Consider the following 12,963-nt stretch of genomic DNA (forward strand, 5'->3'; position numbering starts at 1 on the left):
TAGATCTGAAGTCTACTTAGATCTTTGTTTTGTTTGAGAGGGTTTTGAACTCATGTATATATTAGTGGGAAAGGGTAGAACTCAAGTTTGTAACTCATGTTTTGAAACTTGTGACATGAACTTTGGTTGTAAATATATATATAAGTTGATGATGTGTTAACCCCTTTATGTGAAGAGTTCTGATCACTTTAGAAGCTTGAGTTCAGTTGCATGAAATTATACATAAAGTTATACTTGTCTATTAGGTGATACAGAAGCGAGGAAACCGATTACAAGTCTAAGTGGACAATAGGTGTCATAAGAGAGTTGATATCTATTGTTTTCACACCTCTTTCTAAGACAAGAGAGTAGCCAGTAGCCTGAGAGGGGACGTGACACTTAACCTTTATATTTATTTGTAAATCCTTACTTACAATTATGATGTTCTTTATTTTTTTTTTATTGACTCCTTACCTAAACCAGAAACATTAGTAAATTATGGAATCATGCACAAACAATTATATAATATTTAAGGCAACCATTTGAAAGCTTGTAGTATCTTATCATATTGATACCTTAATACAATGGTACCTAATAAATTCAGCCTTTATGCAGTAAAACTAAGAGATTTAGGAAACCAACCTACTATATAACTAATAATATCATAAATGTCTTATATCCCATATCTAGATTTTAGTAACATTTTGAGATATTTTTAATTCTTGATATTCTCTCTCATCTTTTAATTTTGTAATATCCTTTTATATATATATATATAATTTCCAGATCTACTATTAAGTTTATAAGAATTTTATTTTTTAAAAATCATTAACCGCGTTATCTCTCAACTCATCAATAAATTTTCAATATGTTTAGTTCTGTCCTTATTAATATCATATTCGAGTTTTGACTTTTGTTTTTGTTATTTATTAATTTTAGTTGATATTCATTTAATGCATGATATTTCAAATTAATGTTAGGTGATTTCATTTATTTTTTTTCATATTCCTAGTTAAAAACCAATCACATCTCCATTTAGATCTTTAAGTATATGTCAAATATATTGATAGTATACTGAAAAAATGTAAATATACATCGCATATATTATGATTTAATTTTTGGCTTGTTTACAAATATATTGGAAAATGTAACTATATACCACATGTTTTTTTTTAATCAAATATACCCTGATTATTTCTAGAAACTTCAAATATATAGTGTTGTATATATATCAAATATATCTTGTCTTCTCCTTTGAAATTTCTTGTTGATTGTTGCTTTCATTTATGAGGGCAAAAATTTTTGAATTTTTTTTCTTAAAGAACTTTTCTTACTTGTATAGGTTTTGAAAAGAAAATAGTTTTGGAAAGTTATAGCCACAAAAAACTTCCATTGCATGCTTCATTTGGTATTATTATTATTATTATTAATATATATATATATATATATACGAAGAAAATCAAATACGAGGATTTCCATGAGCAGCAGAAGGGATCGTTTCAAATTTCATTCGAATTGAACATAAACAATTACAGTCTAAGAATGGAAACTAAAATATCATGCACAACAAGAAATTACAGAATGCTAAGATAGAACTCAAGGGATAAAGTATGCGTACATCTGAAGAACCATTCTTCACGAATCCCTCGATCAGTCCAAAGTGTCCACAACAACACTCGAACGCAACGACCAAAACAACATGACTAACAGCACGAACACAATGAATGGCCAACAGCTCCTCGAAACCAATCGAGTCTAACTCGATCCACGAACTAAGTGAGGACACCACTACAATGGTTATCTTGGTATTCTCGGTGTGAGAATCCAGGAGTTGTGGGCTCTGTGTGATATTGACTTGAGGAAGAGACTGGAGGACTACGATCGAGCAAGTGGGAGATAAGCAGCTGTCTATCGTATAGACGATGTGCTCGATCATTTAGTAAATGACAGCCTATTGTATAGACTTAGCCACTCGATCGTTTAGCTACGATCAGCTAAATGACTATCGCACAGTCAAAGATAAGTGATTATTTGGTGAAACTCTTTCACTTGACAGCTTTTCTCCGTGAGTTCTTTCCGAATCAAGTAATTTCTAATTTTAAGAAAACAATTTTTCTTTTATCTCATGGTTACCATAAAACCACCAATAACCTCTCAATCAATCGGTTACTAGAGAAAAAGAAATTAATTATCATATAATTATTTTATTATAAATAAATATGATAACCAACTTATCATATTATATTTATAACTTATAGTTTTAATATTTCATCTCATGAAACATACAAACTATAGTTCTTTTTCTATTTTATGATACTTAATGTAAATCATATTTATATTAATTCCTCTACTTGATGTATCTCATATATCACACCAATTATATCATATATAGTTGAATTTCCTCTTATTAATTTGAACACTTCAAACTAACCTTAAGAACTGATTCTCAACTTGAATCCATTAAGCTATCAAGGGGACCTTATGGACCTATAGCTTGAAGCTCCAATGGTACGTGTTGAAGCTCCAATGGTACGTGAATAACTGGCTAAACTCTTTAGTCATAGGATCCACTATTGTTAACTGTCGGACACTTCACTAAACACCGACAACTGCACTCTTCTCACTACAGATATATTTTTGTGTCCATATCAATCAATCAACAGTGCGATAACCCTTCACAGATTTCTCGTAAGTATAGCTGGGTCAATTTATTGTTTTACCCCTATAGTTACATCTAACTCTTTAAGTACCACTAATTTCTCTGATGAACAATAAGTCATAATTCTATTATGACTGGGTCCTCTCTTACAAAGAGAGGATGTGACCACTATGTTCAAGACCCGGAATCAGCCCTTAAGGGAGCAATCTATCTACTTACCCCTACTTTAGGGAAGGAGTGAATTTTGTCTTGTGTAACTGAATTCCCAGCTCCCTAATCAAACAAATCCCCAAAAAGGTAGGCAAGTGAGTTGGCAATCTGGCCACTCTCACCCATACTAATCAAAGGACCGCTCTCATAGGCAGGAGTTCCCAAAACACCTAGGATTAAGGTCATGTCACCTATAGTCGTTTTAGTTAGATGTAAGTCTCAATTATCAACGGCGTTATATAAAGAGTAATCATCTCATGATCCGGTCTTATACAAACTCTTTGTATAGGACACCCCTACTCGCATGTCTCCACATGAATAGTCAGGATCAGACCAGAGCTATATTCGTAGTGTCACCAGGATAAGGTATCCCTCTTTAATCCTTATACTACAGACCTTTTAGGTTATTACTTTAAGGCATGATCCACTTGTATATCTCATATACATGCTTAAGTTTACATATAATAACCATGGATATTTGTTTATTGGATATGAGTAAATGCAACTAAAATAACTCTTATTTTATTAATAACAATGTGTACAAAGTTTACAAACTACGAGACTCCAAAAGAATTAGGAGACCAATCCCAACATTATATATATAATTGGGCGAGAATTTTGTGTAAAATAATAGCCCGTTAGGCTATTCAGATAAATATATATAAGTGTATATATATATAAGTGTAGACAATTGTGTTAGGCTATATGTGTAGAAATCTATTTATTTTCCTATCTAAAATCCTAACCATAATTTTAAAAATATGTTATATATATATACTAAAATGTTACGAAATCGACAATAACATTGTGTTAGCTATGTCAATGGAGTAGAGAAATAAAAATTTTATTAGAGAGAATATTATACAATACAGAATAATAGTACCTCAAGGGTTTGAGAATTTATATAGTGCACTTCTCTAAATCCTAGTGTCAGTGAGACGCTGTACTTAATCATTCGAAGTATTATATCATTTAACAGGCATTTCAATATAAATTAAATATCTTTCAAACAGCTCGAACTATTCAAAAGGTTGACTAAGATCTTAAGATTGAAAAAAAATATGAATTATCAATAAAACACTAGCCTTGGAAACTTATTTTTTGGTTTATAAAGTATAGTTAGATTTTTAGATGAGACAAAAGTTGACCAAACAAATCAATTTTGCAAAAATTGGAAGGGAGAAGAATTTTTTTATTTAAAAAATTAGGTGATTATTAATTCCTTAATCAGAACTGACCGATAAATATCTCACTTAAACAAAAATATCAACTGCCTTTAACGGTAGCAAACGGCACCGTTAGTGCAACGGTTTCAAATACAAATAACCGCCGACAAGAAAACGTAGGCATTTTCTTTTTCTTTTCTCAGTTAAAAATAAAATTCAACTTTCTATTTTTACCCAACGGTTAAAGATAACGACGAGAAAAGTCGGTAATAAAAGGAATGGGCATAGGACGTAATTATACGAAAAAAGTAGGGGTAGTTTCGGGATCGAAAATTTGTTGTCATTAACAAGAGATTATTAATATTTTAATACAGGAAAAAAAGCATAGTTAATTAAATTAATCAATTAATTAAGAGAGAAATTTATATGAAGCGGTAAAGAGGAGACGAAGGAAGAGAAGAAGAAGAAAAAGCTTTGAGGCAAAGTTCGATCGGTCGTCTATGGCGGTGAGTCTCCGGTGGCCGTTTCTCCAGTGAAACCAAATCACGGTTGTGTTTCTGACGGAGTTTTTCTGTTTATTAAGCCTTTTATGCCGGCGATTGGATCTTCCGGTTGCCGGCGATTGAGCGAGGACTTGGATTGTATAGGTTGATGTGATGATTTGACCTTTTTTTTTTTGGTTATACAGAGAGAGAGTTGAATTTTTCGGTTTCTTTTGTTTTGTTTAACTAACGACGAGGGAGGAAGGAGAAAAACTGGTTTGATTTAGCGGTGGAGTTTGATTTTGTTGTGTGGAGAAGGAGAATCAGTTGCGAAAATGAATGGAAACAACACTGTGAATGGGAATGGGAATGTAGGAGGATTCAGTGACGCGGAATGGGAGCTTATACGGAGGTACCACAGGAACGAGCCTGCTGAGAATCAGTGCACCTCTCGGCTAGTTAAACGCATTAAAGCTCCTGTTCCTCTTGTAAATCATCTTCCCTCTCTCTCCGTCCATTTTAAATTTCTGTTGCTAAAGATGCCTGTCTTTTTTTTTTTTTTTTTTTTTTTTGGGTTTTTTGTGCGTAATTTGTGCTTTCGAAATCTTAATTTACTTCTTAACATTAATGGTCTAAGAGGTTCCAAATTTAGAGGATCTGACTGATCGGTTTGGCATCAATAAGTGCTTTACGTATCATGATAATTTATATCTTATTTTATTGGCTTAATTGTTTCTATTGGTCTCTGCATCCTTTTATGTTTATATGGAAATCTGAATGTCCATGCATTATAACTTAATCATCACCACGGTTCCTTCCTTACCTTTTGTGGGTGAGTTCAATCCCTTGGATATTTTCTGGGAAGGAGACATTGTCTTCTCGGGGTGATTTAAGAAACAGCTTTGAAGAATACAGAAGCAGAGTATAGTAGCAATTCTAAATGAGTCAGCTGCTACCAAGAGGTTCTTTTCGTGAATTTTGGAGTTTGTTTTCTGCAGGTAGTTTTTGCAAAGAAAGTGGAAGGTATAGTCCTACTGTACCAACTTCAAGTAAAAAGTGTAAATACATTGTATCACTAGACATTGTATCACTAGGAACTAGTGAACTATGTTGCTTTATGTTTTCATTTGTTCTATAGCTGAGTTCATATGGAGGTCTTATGGAATTATTCAAACTTGGAAAGTGAACCATTATGGGTCTTTTGATCTTATTGAACAATAGATGTACAAATTTGTAATAATTATTACGGGTATATTGGTTTATTGTCATAATTTGGGTTTTTGGATTCTTGCCTTCATTGTGTACTGAATTGTTTTCTGAATTGGAAATTTTCATCTCCAGGTATGGTCTCTGGTAAGGAGGTTTGATCAACCACAAAGATACAAACCTTTTGTTAGCAGATGTGTTTTGAAGGGAAACCTTGAAATCGGGACTCTCAGAGAAGTTGATGTGAAATCGGGGCTTCCTGCCACAACGAGTACAGAGAGATTGGAACTCCTTGATGATGACCGGCACATACTTAGCATGAGGATTGTTGGCGGAGATCACAGACTAAAGGTATACGTCTTAATGTATTTTGTCTGTAGTATTTTATTTGAGAACTGCATGGTCCTGATTTTGGATGGACGTGTACAGTTTTTAATTGTTTAAGGTGAAAATAGTTGTCCTGTGTGTTTTCATAGAAAGTATGCATGAGAATTATCTGTAATATTCATAATTTTCCGAGCTTTTTATGCTGATATTCATCCTTGAAAGTTTGAAACCTAAATTGATCCAAAGTTTGTACATGTTCAAAAGGAGAAACCGTTGAGAACAGTTTTTATTGAAAATATTTGGACTTGCCTGTAATGATCATTTTATAGAGTTTTGCCATGATTTTGTTTCAAAATGAGCTTTTGGTAGTCATTTGTGCCCACAGATAATGCATTGGATTTGTAAACTCAAGTTGGCTTGAACTTTTATCATCCATGTAATTTCAACTATTTGCTTTTGCGGCATGTGCTTTGGAATAGAGAAAAATGAACATCTTATGATGAGTATCATGTGACTGTCTGACTAAGGATTTAACATCGATCAAAGCTTTATCATGATGTTAACTTTTTGATTGATGAATTAAACTGGAAATTCTGCTTTGTTTCTACGACAATATTTTAATGGGCACTGTAATAGCTATTGAAGATGTATAGTTCTCACTTTCTCGTTTTGGGATACCTAGTTAGATGCTTCATTTCACGCTCCATTTTTGAACAAGTGTCTAAATCAGTAATAATTCTAAATTATCGGCAACTTTCTTTCAGAATTACTCTTCAATCATTTCCCTGCATCCAGAAATCATCGATGGAAGACCAGGGACTTTGGTAATTGAATCGTTTGTGGTGGATGTGCCTGAAGGAAACACGAAGGATGAGACTTGCTACTTTGTGGAAGCCTTGATTAAATGCAATCTCAAGTCACTTGCTGATGTTTCAGAGCGACTTGCAGTGCAAGATCGCACTGAGCCTCTTGATAGGATCTAAAAAATGGGATTGGTAACATGTGATGTATGCAAGGGCTTGCCATGAATGAAGCCTCCAAGGCTCTCATATCTTTGGAGGCTTTGGAGATGGACTGGCAGGAGGGTATATTATACACAAATTAGCATACTCTTTTTTATCGGTTGATATTGTCTTCCTTTTTATTTTAGTTCAGCAAGTCATATCTAGTAACTGGGGAGTACAAAGGGTTCTTGTAAGGTTTGAGAAACTCTTAAGAATTTAGTTATTTAGAGAGAGGAAGAGAGAGAGGGAAGTCTAAATTCCTTCATCTAATTTACAGGGTTTTGTCCATGGAGGTGTATGCTTATTGATGTATATATCTGTGATAACAATGAATGGTTTCTGTATATTGGCGTCCTCTCTGTTTCAGTTTGACAAACTACAGTTAGTCGATGTCTGATAAGATGCTATGATTACTTGAGGTAAATGTAATATTATTTCTTGGTGGCGTCCTGTGTTTTAGGTTTCTCTGCCGTTTCATCACAAGGTATCTCTGATTGTTTGACATCAAAAAGCTCCATCTGAGCTGACATACATGCATTACTGACTTCTCTTATTACCCATCTATCTGCCAATGTCCCCATCTTCATGATCTCAGTTTTGTTGCATTTCTGTGTTACTTGTACTGTACATACTGATATTCGATTAGGGTGGACATCAGTGTCAGCAACTCGTGCATACATATAAAGTTTGATGGCAATGAAAATATCTGAGGTTCAAATTTTAAGAAGTTAAGCAAACTGTATTGGAATTATTCAAGTATCTGGTGAGAGTGGACAAATTGCTGCGGTTTGGATTCATGCAAAATATCAGGCTGATGGATTGAACTGTTCGTGTCTTAATTTTTATGGGTCCAAGGTGCATAAAATGCTCTCTCTCTCTCTCTCTCACACACACACACACACCAAACCAAATTCAGTTCACCTGAACCTATTCATGCAGGTGCAGCACTATGGATCCTATGACATCAGTGAAGCCTTTTCCTTCACTATGACAAAGGATGTCAGGTTTCTGGGGGTCCTGAATCTACCTTTATGTTGTCATTGCAGCCCATTTTCAAATTACAATTGAGAAGGGAGATGCTTTGACGCCAGGTCCATTCCTGCAAACTGTGAGTGTAACCTCTCTCTAGCTCTCTCTCTATCTCTAAGCCGACTGGCCTGCTTGACAGTAATTCTTGGGGATGAATCTAAGAACACGTCATGATCAGATTCACGGCACACGAATAAATGAAGAAAGAAACGTCTTTAGATTTTTTATTTTCTATGAGAATAATATCTTTTGATATTAAGTTACTAGCCATAGGGAATCGCTGATCATACACCAATAAGATACACTTGATCTTGAGTCTTGTATTAAGGTCCCACAGAGCCGTCCAAAAGGATCTAGAATTGGAGTTAGAGGAAAAAAACCCCATCGGCCATCAACCACCATAAGATTCATACTCAAATGATAGGCGCTTTTAACAGAGAATTTGCCTGGTTTATCATACACCCATATAACCTCATTCCTAGCTCTCCTCCCTCTAAGGGGAGGGGATACTTAAAATAACCGAAGCATCAAGGGGAAGGAATAGCAGGAGCTCACAGATTAAAGATTTGTTCCGATTTCCTTCCTGATTCAAGAGATGAGCCACTGTTTTTTTGTCTCTTACGGAATAGTGAGTGAAGCTCGGCTTGAAATTCCCCAAATTGAGCAGCTAGGATCACTCTCATAATATCTTTAGACACAATTGTGAGAGGAAAAAAGAAGTTAATTTAAACACTTATCTTAATGTTAATCAATCTATCTACATTCAAGTTCAGAGTAGCGAAAAGATTCAATAAAGGACCTTCTGTCTAATTAGATATCTGATAGCAAAATCAATGTCCAAGAAGAATAGTTTTTTTTTATACACCAACAGTAACATTTAACATAAAAAATTACATGTACTGTCAAAAAGGGGAAAGAAAAAAAGTGTCATAGTATTACAAATGCGTTCTTCCATGGGCATAATTATGAATAATTCCTGAAAAAAATAGTGTAAAGGGACTGATTGTTGTGTTCCAAAATTCACCCCACTTGTGGAAAGTGGCATAATACACAATCTTGCCTGAAAGAAGATGCTAGGATCCTACACTTACTGTCTATAACCCACCATTATATATTCAGAATAAATATGAAATGTCACCTTTTCTTTCACGGTTGTTTCAGGTACTTTACAGAGATAACAATGGAGCCTGATTCAAGCCAACACAAGGTCCCCTTGTTGTTCTACTTCTATTTGTTGGTCTGGCAACTGTCCTTCTCGATAAGGAAGTAGAATCCTCTTTATTTCTTCTGCACTGAGTGTCTCGTATTCTAAAAGAGCATTTGACAATGCATGTAATGCCTTCTCGTGCTGAAATGAAAACATCAAACGTTACAATCGAACTTGAAATGAATGATGTGAGATCGTTGTTCTCTGATTTAGTTCCTAAGAACTGGTTTCGATTTTTAGAAATGGGAAACGCGGTGGAGAAGGAATCAAAACGTAAAACTAACCTTTTTCAAGAGGGCTTTCACGCGATCATATGCATCTCTAAGGAGTTTAACCACCTGCACAAAAAATTAGATACTTTAAGGTTTGCAAGGAATTAGCTTGGACAGGTCATTCAAAGTGCTGAATGTGTCAATAACATACTTCTGCATCGATTCGGGATTGCAGTTCTGAACTCGGACGTTCTTTGATATGAACGGGTCCAATTGCATCACTCATCCCACAACTCGATACCTTCAAGAACAGCATTGAGAATGAGAAAGCAAAGCAATGCCCATCATATGATCGATCAATATTTAGAAAAATGAAAGAAACTAAAAACACAATCTAATGTAGTGAAGTACCATATATTGGGCAAGCTCCGTAGCTGTGTTAAGATCACTACTCGCTCCTGTAGTGATATGGTCCTGCCCAAATATGATCTCCTCGGCAACTCTTCCACCCATACAAACGTCGAGTCGTGCTAATAGTTGCTTCTTGCTAATAGATGTCTCGTCGCTTGAAGGAAGTTGTGTGACCATTCCTAGAGCAGATCCACGAGGCATGATCGTTGCCTTATGAATCGGGTGTGCACCCTCAGTGTTAAATGCAACAATTGCATGACCACTCTCGTGATATGCAGTGAGCTTACATAAGCAAGCATCCATACAATATTTAGAAACTTGATGCCGATGCTAAAACGTAGGTAATAATCAAAATAGCTAAAAGCATTAATCACAAAGAAGCCAATTTCTTCAGAAATTAATACCTTCTTTGACTCTTCTGATAAAAACATTGTTTTCCTCTCAGTACCCATCACTATTCTATCTTTTGCGAACTCCAGCTGCGAAGAGTTTAACTTCTCGGCACCATCAACGGCAGCTTTAATGGCTGCAATGTTAACCAAATTTGCAAGATCTGACAAGAAAACAAGCGTTGATTGATAAATATCTAAAATCATAAGATTAAGTAGTGATAGTTAAGGTATCTGAAGAGTCGAAAATTTACCTGCCCCATTAAATCCTGGTGTGCCCCGAGCGATTGCTTTAACATCTACATCATCATCCAATGGTTTGTCTTGTAAGTAGAGCTCTAGAATCTCTTGGCGGCCCCGTACATCGGGGTTTGGGACAACAATCTACAAATGAATGTTGGTTGGATGGTTAGTTTTTAAGTACTCAAGGAGACTGTAACTATAGAACAGTATAAAGAACAGTTATAATGGATTAAATCCAAATATTGGCTTAAGATCCTTCCATTAATGAACAAAATGATTCAAGGATCATCCAAGAGCACTATAACTTTTCCCAAATAGAAACCGAGATTGAATTGACCATCTCTAAACGAGAAATGATTTAGACTTTGTCACTCTGATATAATATCTGTAGCAGGAATAAATAGACAATAACTCATTACAACACGAGTGCACTAACTATATCATTCATACTTCACAATTCATAACAATATTCTTCACACCTATTGTTCACACAGCATCTTTCCTAAGAAAAGAAGAAGAAAAAACTTACACAGCTTCAAAGGAACTTACATGCCTGTCAAATCTACCGGGCCTTGTCAAGGCTGGATCAAGAATATCTGGCAAGTTTGTAGCAGCCATCAATATGATGCCCTACAGAAAAATGAAATTAAATCGAACTCCTCAATAGATAAGAAATCTCACGTATGCAGCCAATAATTATGATGTACCTCGTTTTGCTCAAAGCCGTCCATTTCAACAAGCAGTTGATGCAATGTTTTCTTTGTGTGGCCTTCCCACTGTTTCCTTGTGGACCCGACAGCATCTATTTCGTCGATAAAAATGATGCAAGGAGCCTGTGGAGGATAGGGAAAAGATGAATACTATAATAGGACTTTGACGCTCTCATGATATAAATTTGTCTATAGGGTAGACCCTTTTTTTCGTTTTTAAAAGTTTCCATGCCCCTTCGAGCGACTAAAGTTATCCAGATGCAGACTAAAGGGAAACAAACCTTTTTCTTGGCTGCTTGAAATAATGATCTTACACGCCGAGCACCAACACCAACAAACCTGCCAATTGAAAACACAATGCGAGTCAGCATCACTAATGTTGAAGTAAAACTCAGAAAGTCCCACAATCCTAAAGCTGATAGTCCCTGCTCTACACTAAAGACGTGAAAATGAAACAACATCGACACTAAAGCCCTTCATGGTATATAATTCTTATCCTTTTCATACCCTATCAACATCCGTAGAGATGTATCATATCTAAGTCAACACATGTATGCATTCACACGACAAACTTAGTTATACTTTTGTGTGAAATTCTTTACTCATTTGATTTAATTAAGCTTTTAAATACTTTTTTGAAGACAACTTCACAAGAATAATATTTTTAACCTTGCCGTTAATTTGTTGTTTATCATTATGAGGCAAATACTCATTGATTTCCTTTACTTGAGTAGGATTATAATTGCATGATATCATTAACATTAAATTCATGTCTCTGGAGAGGAAAAAGGAATGTATCCTAATGCAAGATCACCAATATGCACAAAAAGGAGGCTTACATTTCTTCAAACTCAGATCCTGCTTTATAGAAAAATGGTACACCAGCTTCACCAGCAATAGCCTTCAGGACAACAATTATATCAAGTCATCATAGAAAAACAATTAGACATTTCAGATTGAACAATTAAAAAAATCATGTCTTAAAAATTTCTGAGATAAAATTGACACCATCATATTATGAAACAACCAAAGAAATGAAAATATATATATATACACGCACATATATATACACACATATATATATATATGCAGTAGGTTTGGAATTATACATGGCAAGTAAATCTCCATACATCAATAGATTTGCAGTCATCTTCTTAATACCTATTCCACGTAGAACGTAGAATCCGGTTTAAGTAAAGAATGACTTAAACCATGAAAACATAAGGTTGTTACAGAAGAATATGAGTAGGATTGTTTCTTGTGGTTTGTTGGGGTGTGTGTTGTTATATAGAATCTTTTGGGTGAAAGGAACAATAGAGTGTTTGGAGGGTTGGAAAGGGATCCTAGTGATGTTTGGTCCCTTGTTCTCTTGGTTAAATTACAAAATTGGTCTCTATAGTTTAGAGAAAGTTATAATTTAGTCCCTATAATTTAATAAAACTCTCGTAAATAGTTCCTGTGATTTGATAAAACTCTCATAAATAGAGGACAAATGAGGGTTTTATCAAACCATGGGGACTAAATTATAATTATAAACCATAGGGACCTAACTTTCACCAAACCATAGGGATCAAATCTTCAATTTAACCTATTAGATTTCATGTTTCACTTTGGGTTTTGAATTTCAAAGTGTTTTTATAACTATTCTATAGGCACCATTTTGCTTGAATGGAGCCCTTTCCTTTAGTTGGTCTCGCTTTTGTGGACTTGGTTCTTTGTACGCCCTCGT

At 34.9% G+C, this 12,963-nt stretch overlaps 2 protein-coding genes across 2 annotated transcripts; one reads left to right on the top strand and one right to left on the bottom strand.

Moving 5' to 3' along the window:
- The first annotated feature begins 4,404 nt into the window (after nucleotides 1-4,404).
- On the top strand, nucleotides 4,405-7,478 carry LOC150029853 (abscisic acid receptor PYL8-like). The gene is made up of 4 exons (XM_090310316.1): nucleotides 4,405-4,520; nucleotides 4,703-4,984; nucleotides 5,838-6,053; nucleotides 6,794-7,478. Exons 2-4 carry the CDS (start codon nucleotides 4,832-4,834, stop codon nucleotides 7,010-7,012), a joined length of 588 nt encoding a protein of 195 aa, XP_090166442.1. The 5' UTR covers nucleotides 4,405-4,520; nucleotides 4,703-4,831; the 3' UTR covers nucleotides 7,013-7,478.
- Nucleotides 7,479-8,896: 1,418 nt separating this feature from the next.
- LOC150029854 (ATP-dependent zinc metalloprotease FTSH 11, chloroplastic/mitochondrial-like) lies at nucleotides 8,897-12,171 on the bottom strand. The gene is made up of 10 exons (XM_090310315.1): nucleotides 12,074-12,171; nucleotides 11,516-11,573; nucleotides 11,232-11,357; nucleotides 11,074-11,154; nucleotides 10,536-10,665; nucleotides 10,297-10,445; nucleotides 9,893-10,174; nucleotides 9,693-9,782; nucleotides 9,554-9,607; nucleotides 8,897-9,410 (listed from the first exon to the last, which is right to left on the bottom strand). Coding segments are annotated over exons 1-10 (1,128 nt in total). The 5' UTR covers nucleotides 12,076-12,171; the 3' UTR covers nucleotides 8,897-9,254.
- Between the last annotated feature and the right edge of the window lie 792 nt (nucleotides 12,172-12,963).

Source organism: Benincasa hispida, unplaced genomic scaffold, assembly GCF_027475165.1.
Source record: "Benincasa hispida cultivar pf3 unplaced genomic scaffold, pf3_genome.v1.1 HicScf868, whole genome shotgun sequence".
Classification (NCBI taxonomy): domain Eukaryota; kingdom Viridiplantae; phylum Streptophyta; class Magnoliopsida; order Cucurbitales; family Cucurbitaceae; genus Benincasa; species Benincasa hispida.

What these genes read in the sequence shown, in the direction of transcription:
- LOC150029854 (XM_090310315.1), bottom strand. An exon ending in TTCAAGCAGCCAAGAAAAAG is followed by an intron (nt 11,358 to 11,515) that starts GTTTGTTTCCCT and finishes TATCCTCCACAG; the next exon opens with GCTCCTTGCATCATTTTTAT. An exon ending in CCGGTAGATTTGACAGGCAT is followed by an intron (nt 10,666 to 11,073) that starts GTAAGTTCCTTT and finishes ATTCATTTGTAG; the next exon opens with ATTGTTGTCCCAAACCCCGA.
- LOC150029853 (XM_090310316.1), top strand. Translation starts at nt 4,832, where the DNA reads ATGAATGGAAACAACACTGTGAATGGGAATGGGAATGTAGGAGGATTC. An exon ending in TTAAAGCTCCTGTTCCTCTT is followed by an intron (nt 4,985 to 5,837) that starts GTAAATCATCTT and finishes TTTCATCTCCAG; the next exon opens with GTATGGTCTCTGGTAAGGAG. An exon ending in GCGGAGATCACAGACTAAAG is followed by an intron (nt 6,054 to 6,793) that starts GTATACGTCTTA and finishes ACTTTCTTTCAG; the next exon opens with AATTACTCTTCAATCATTTC.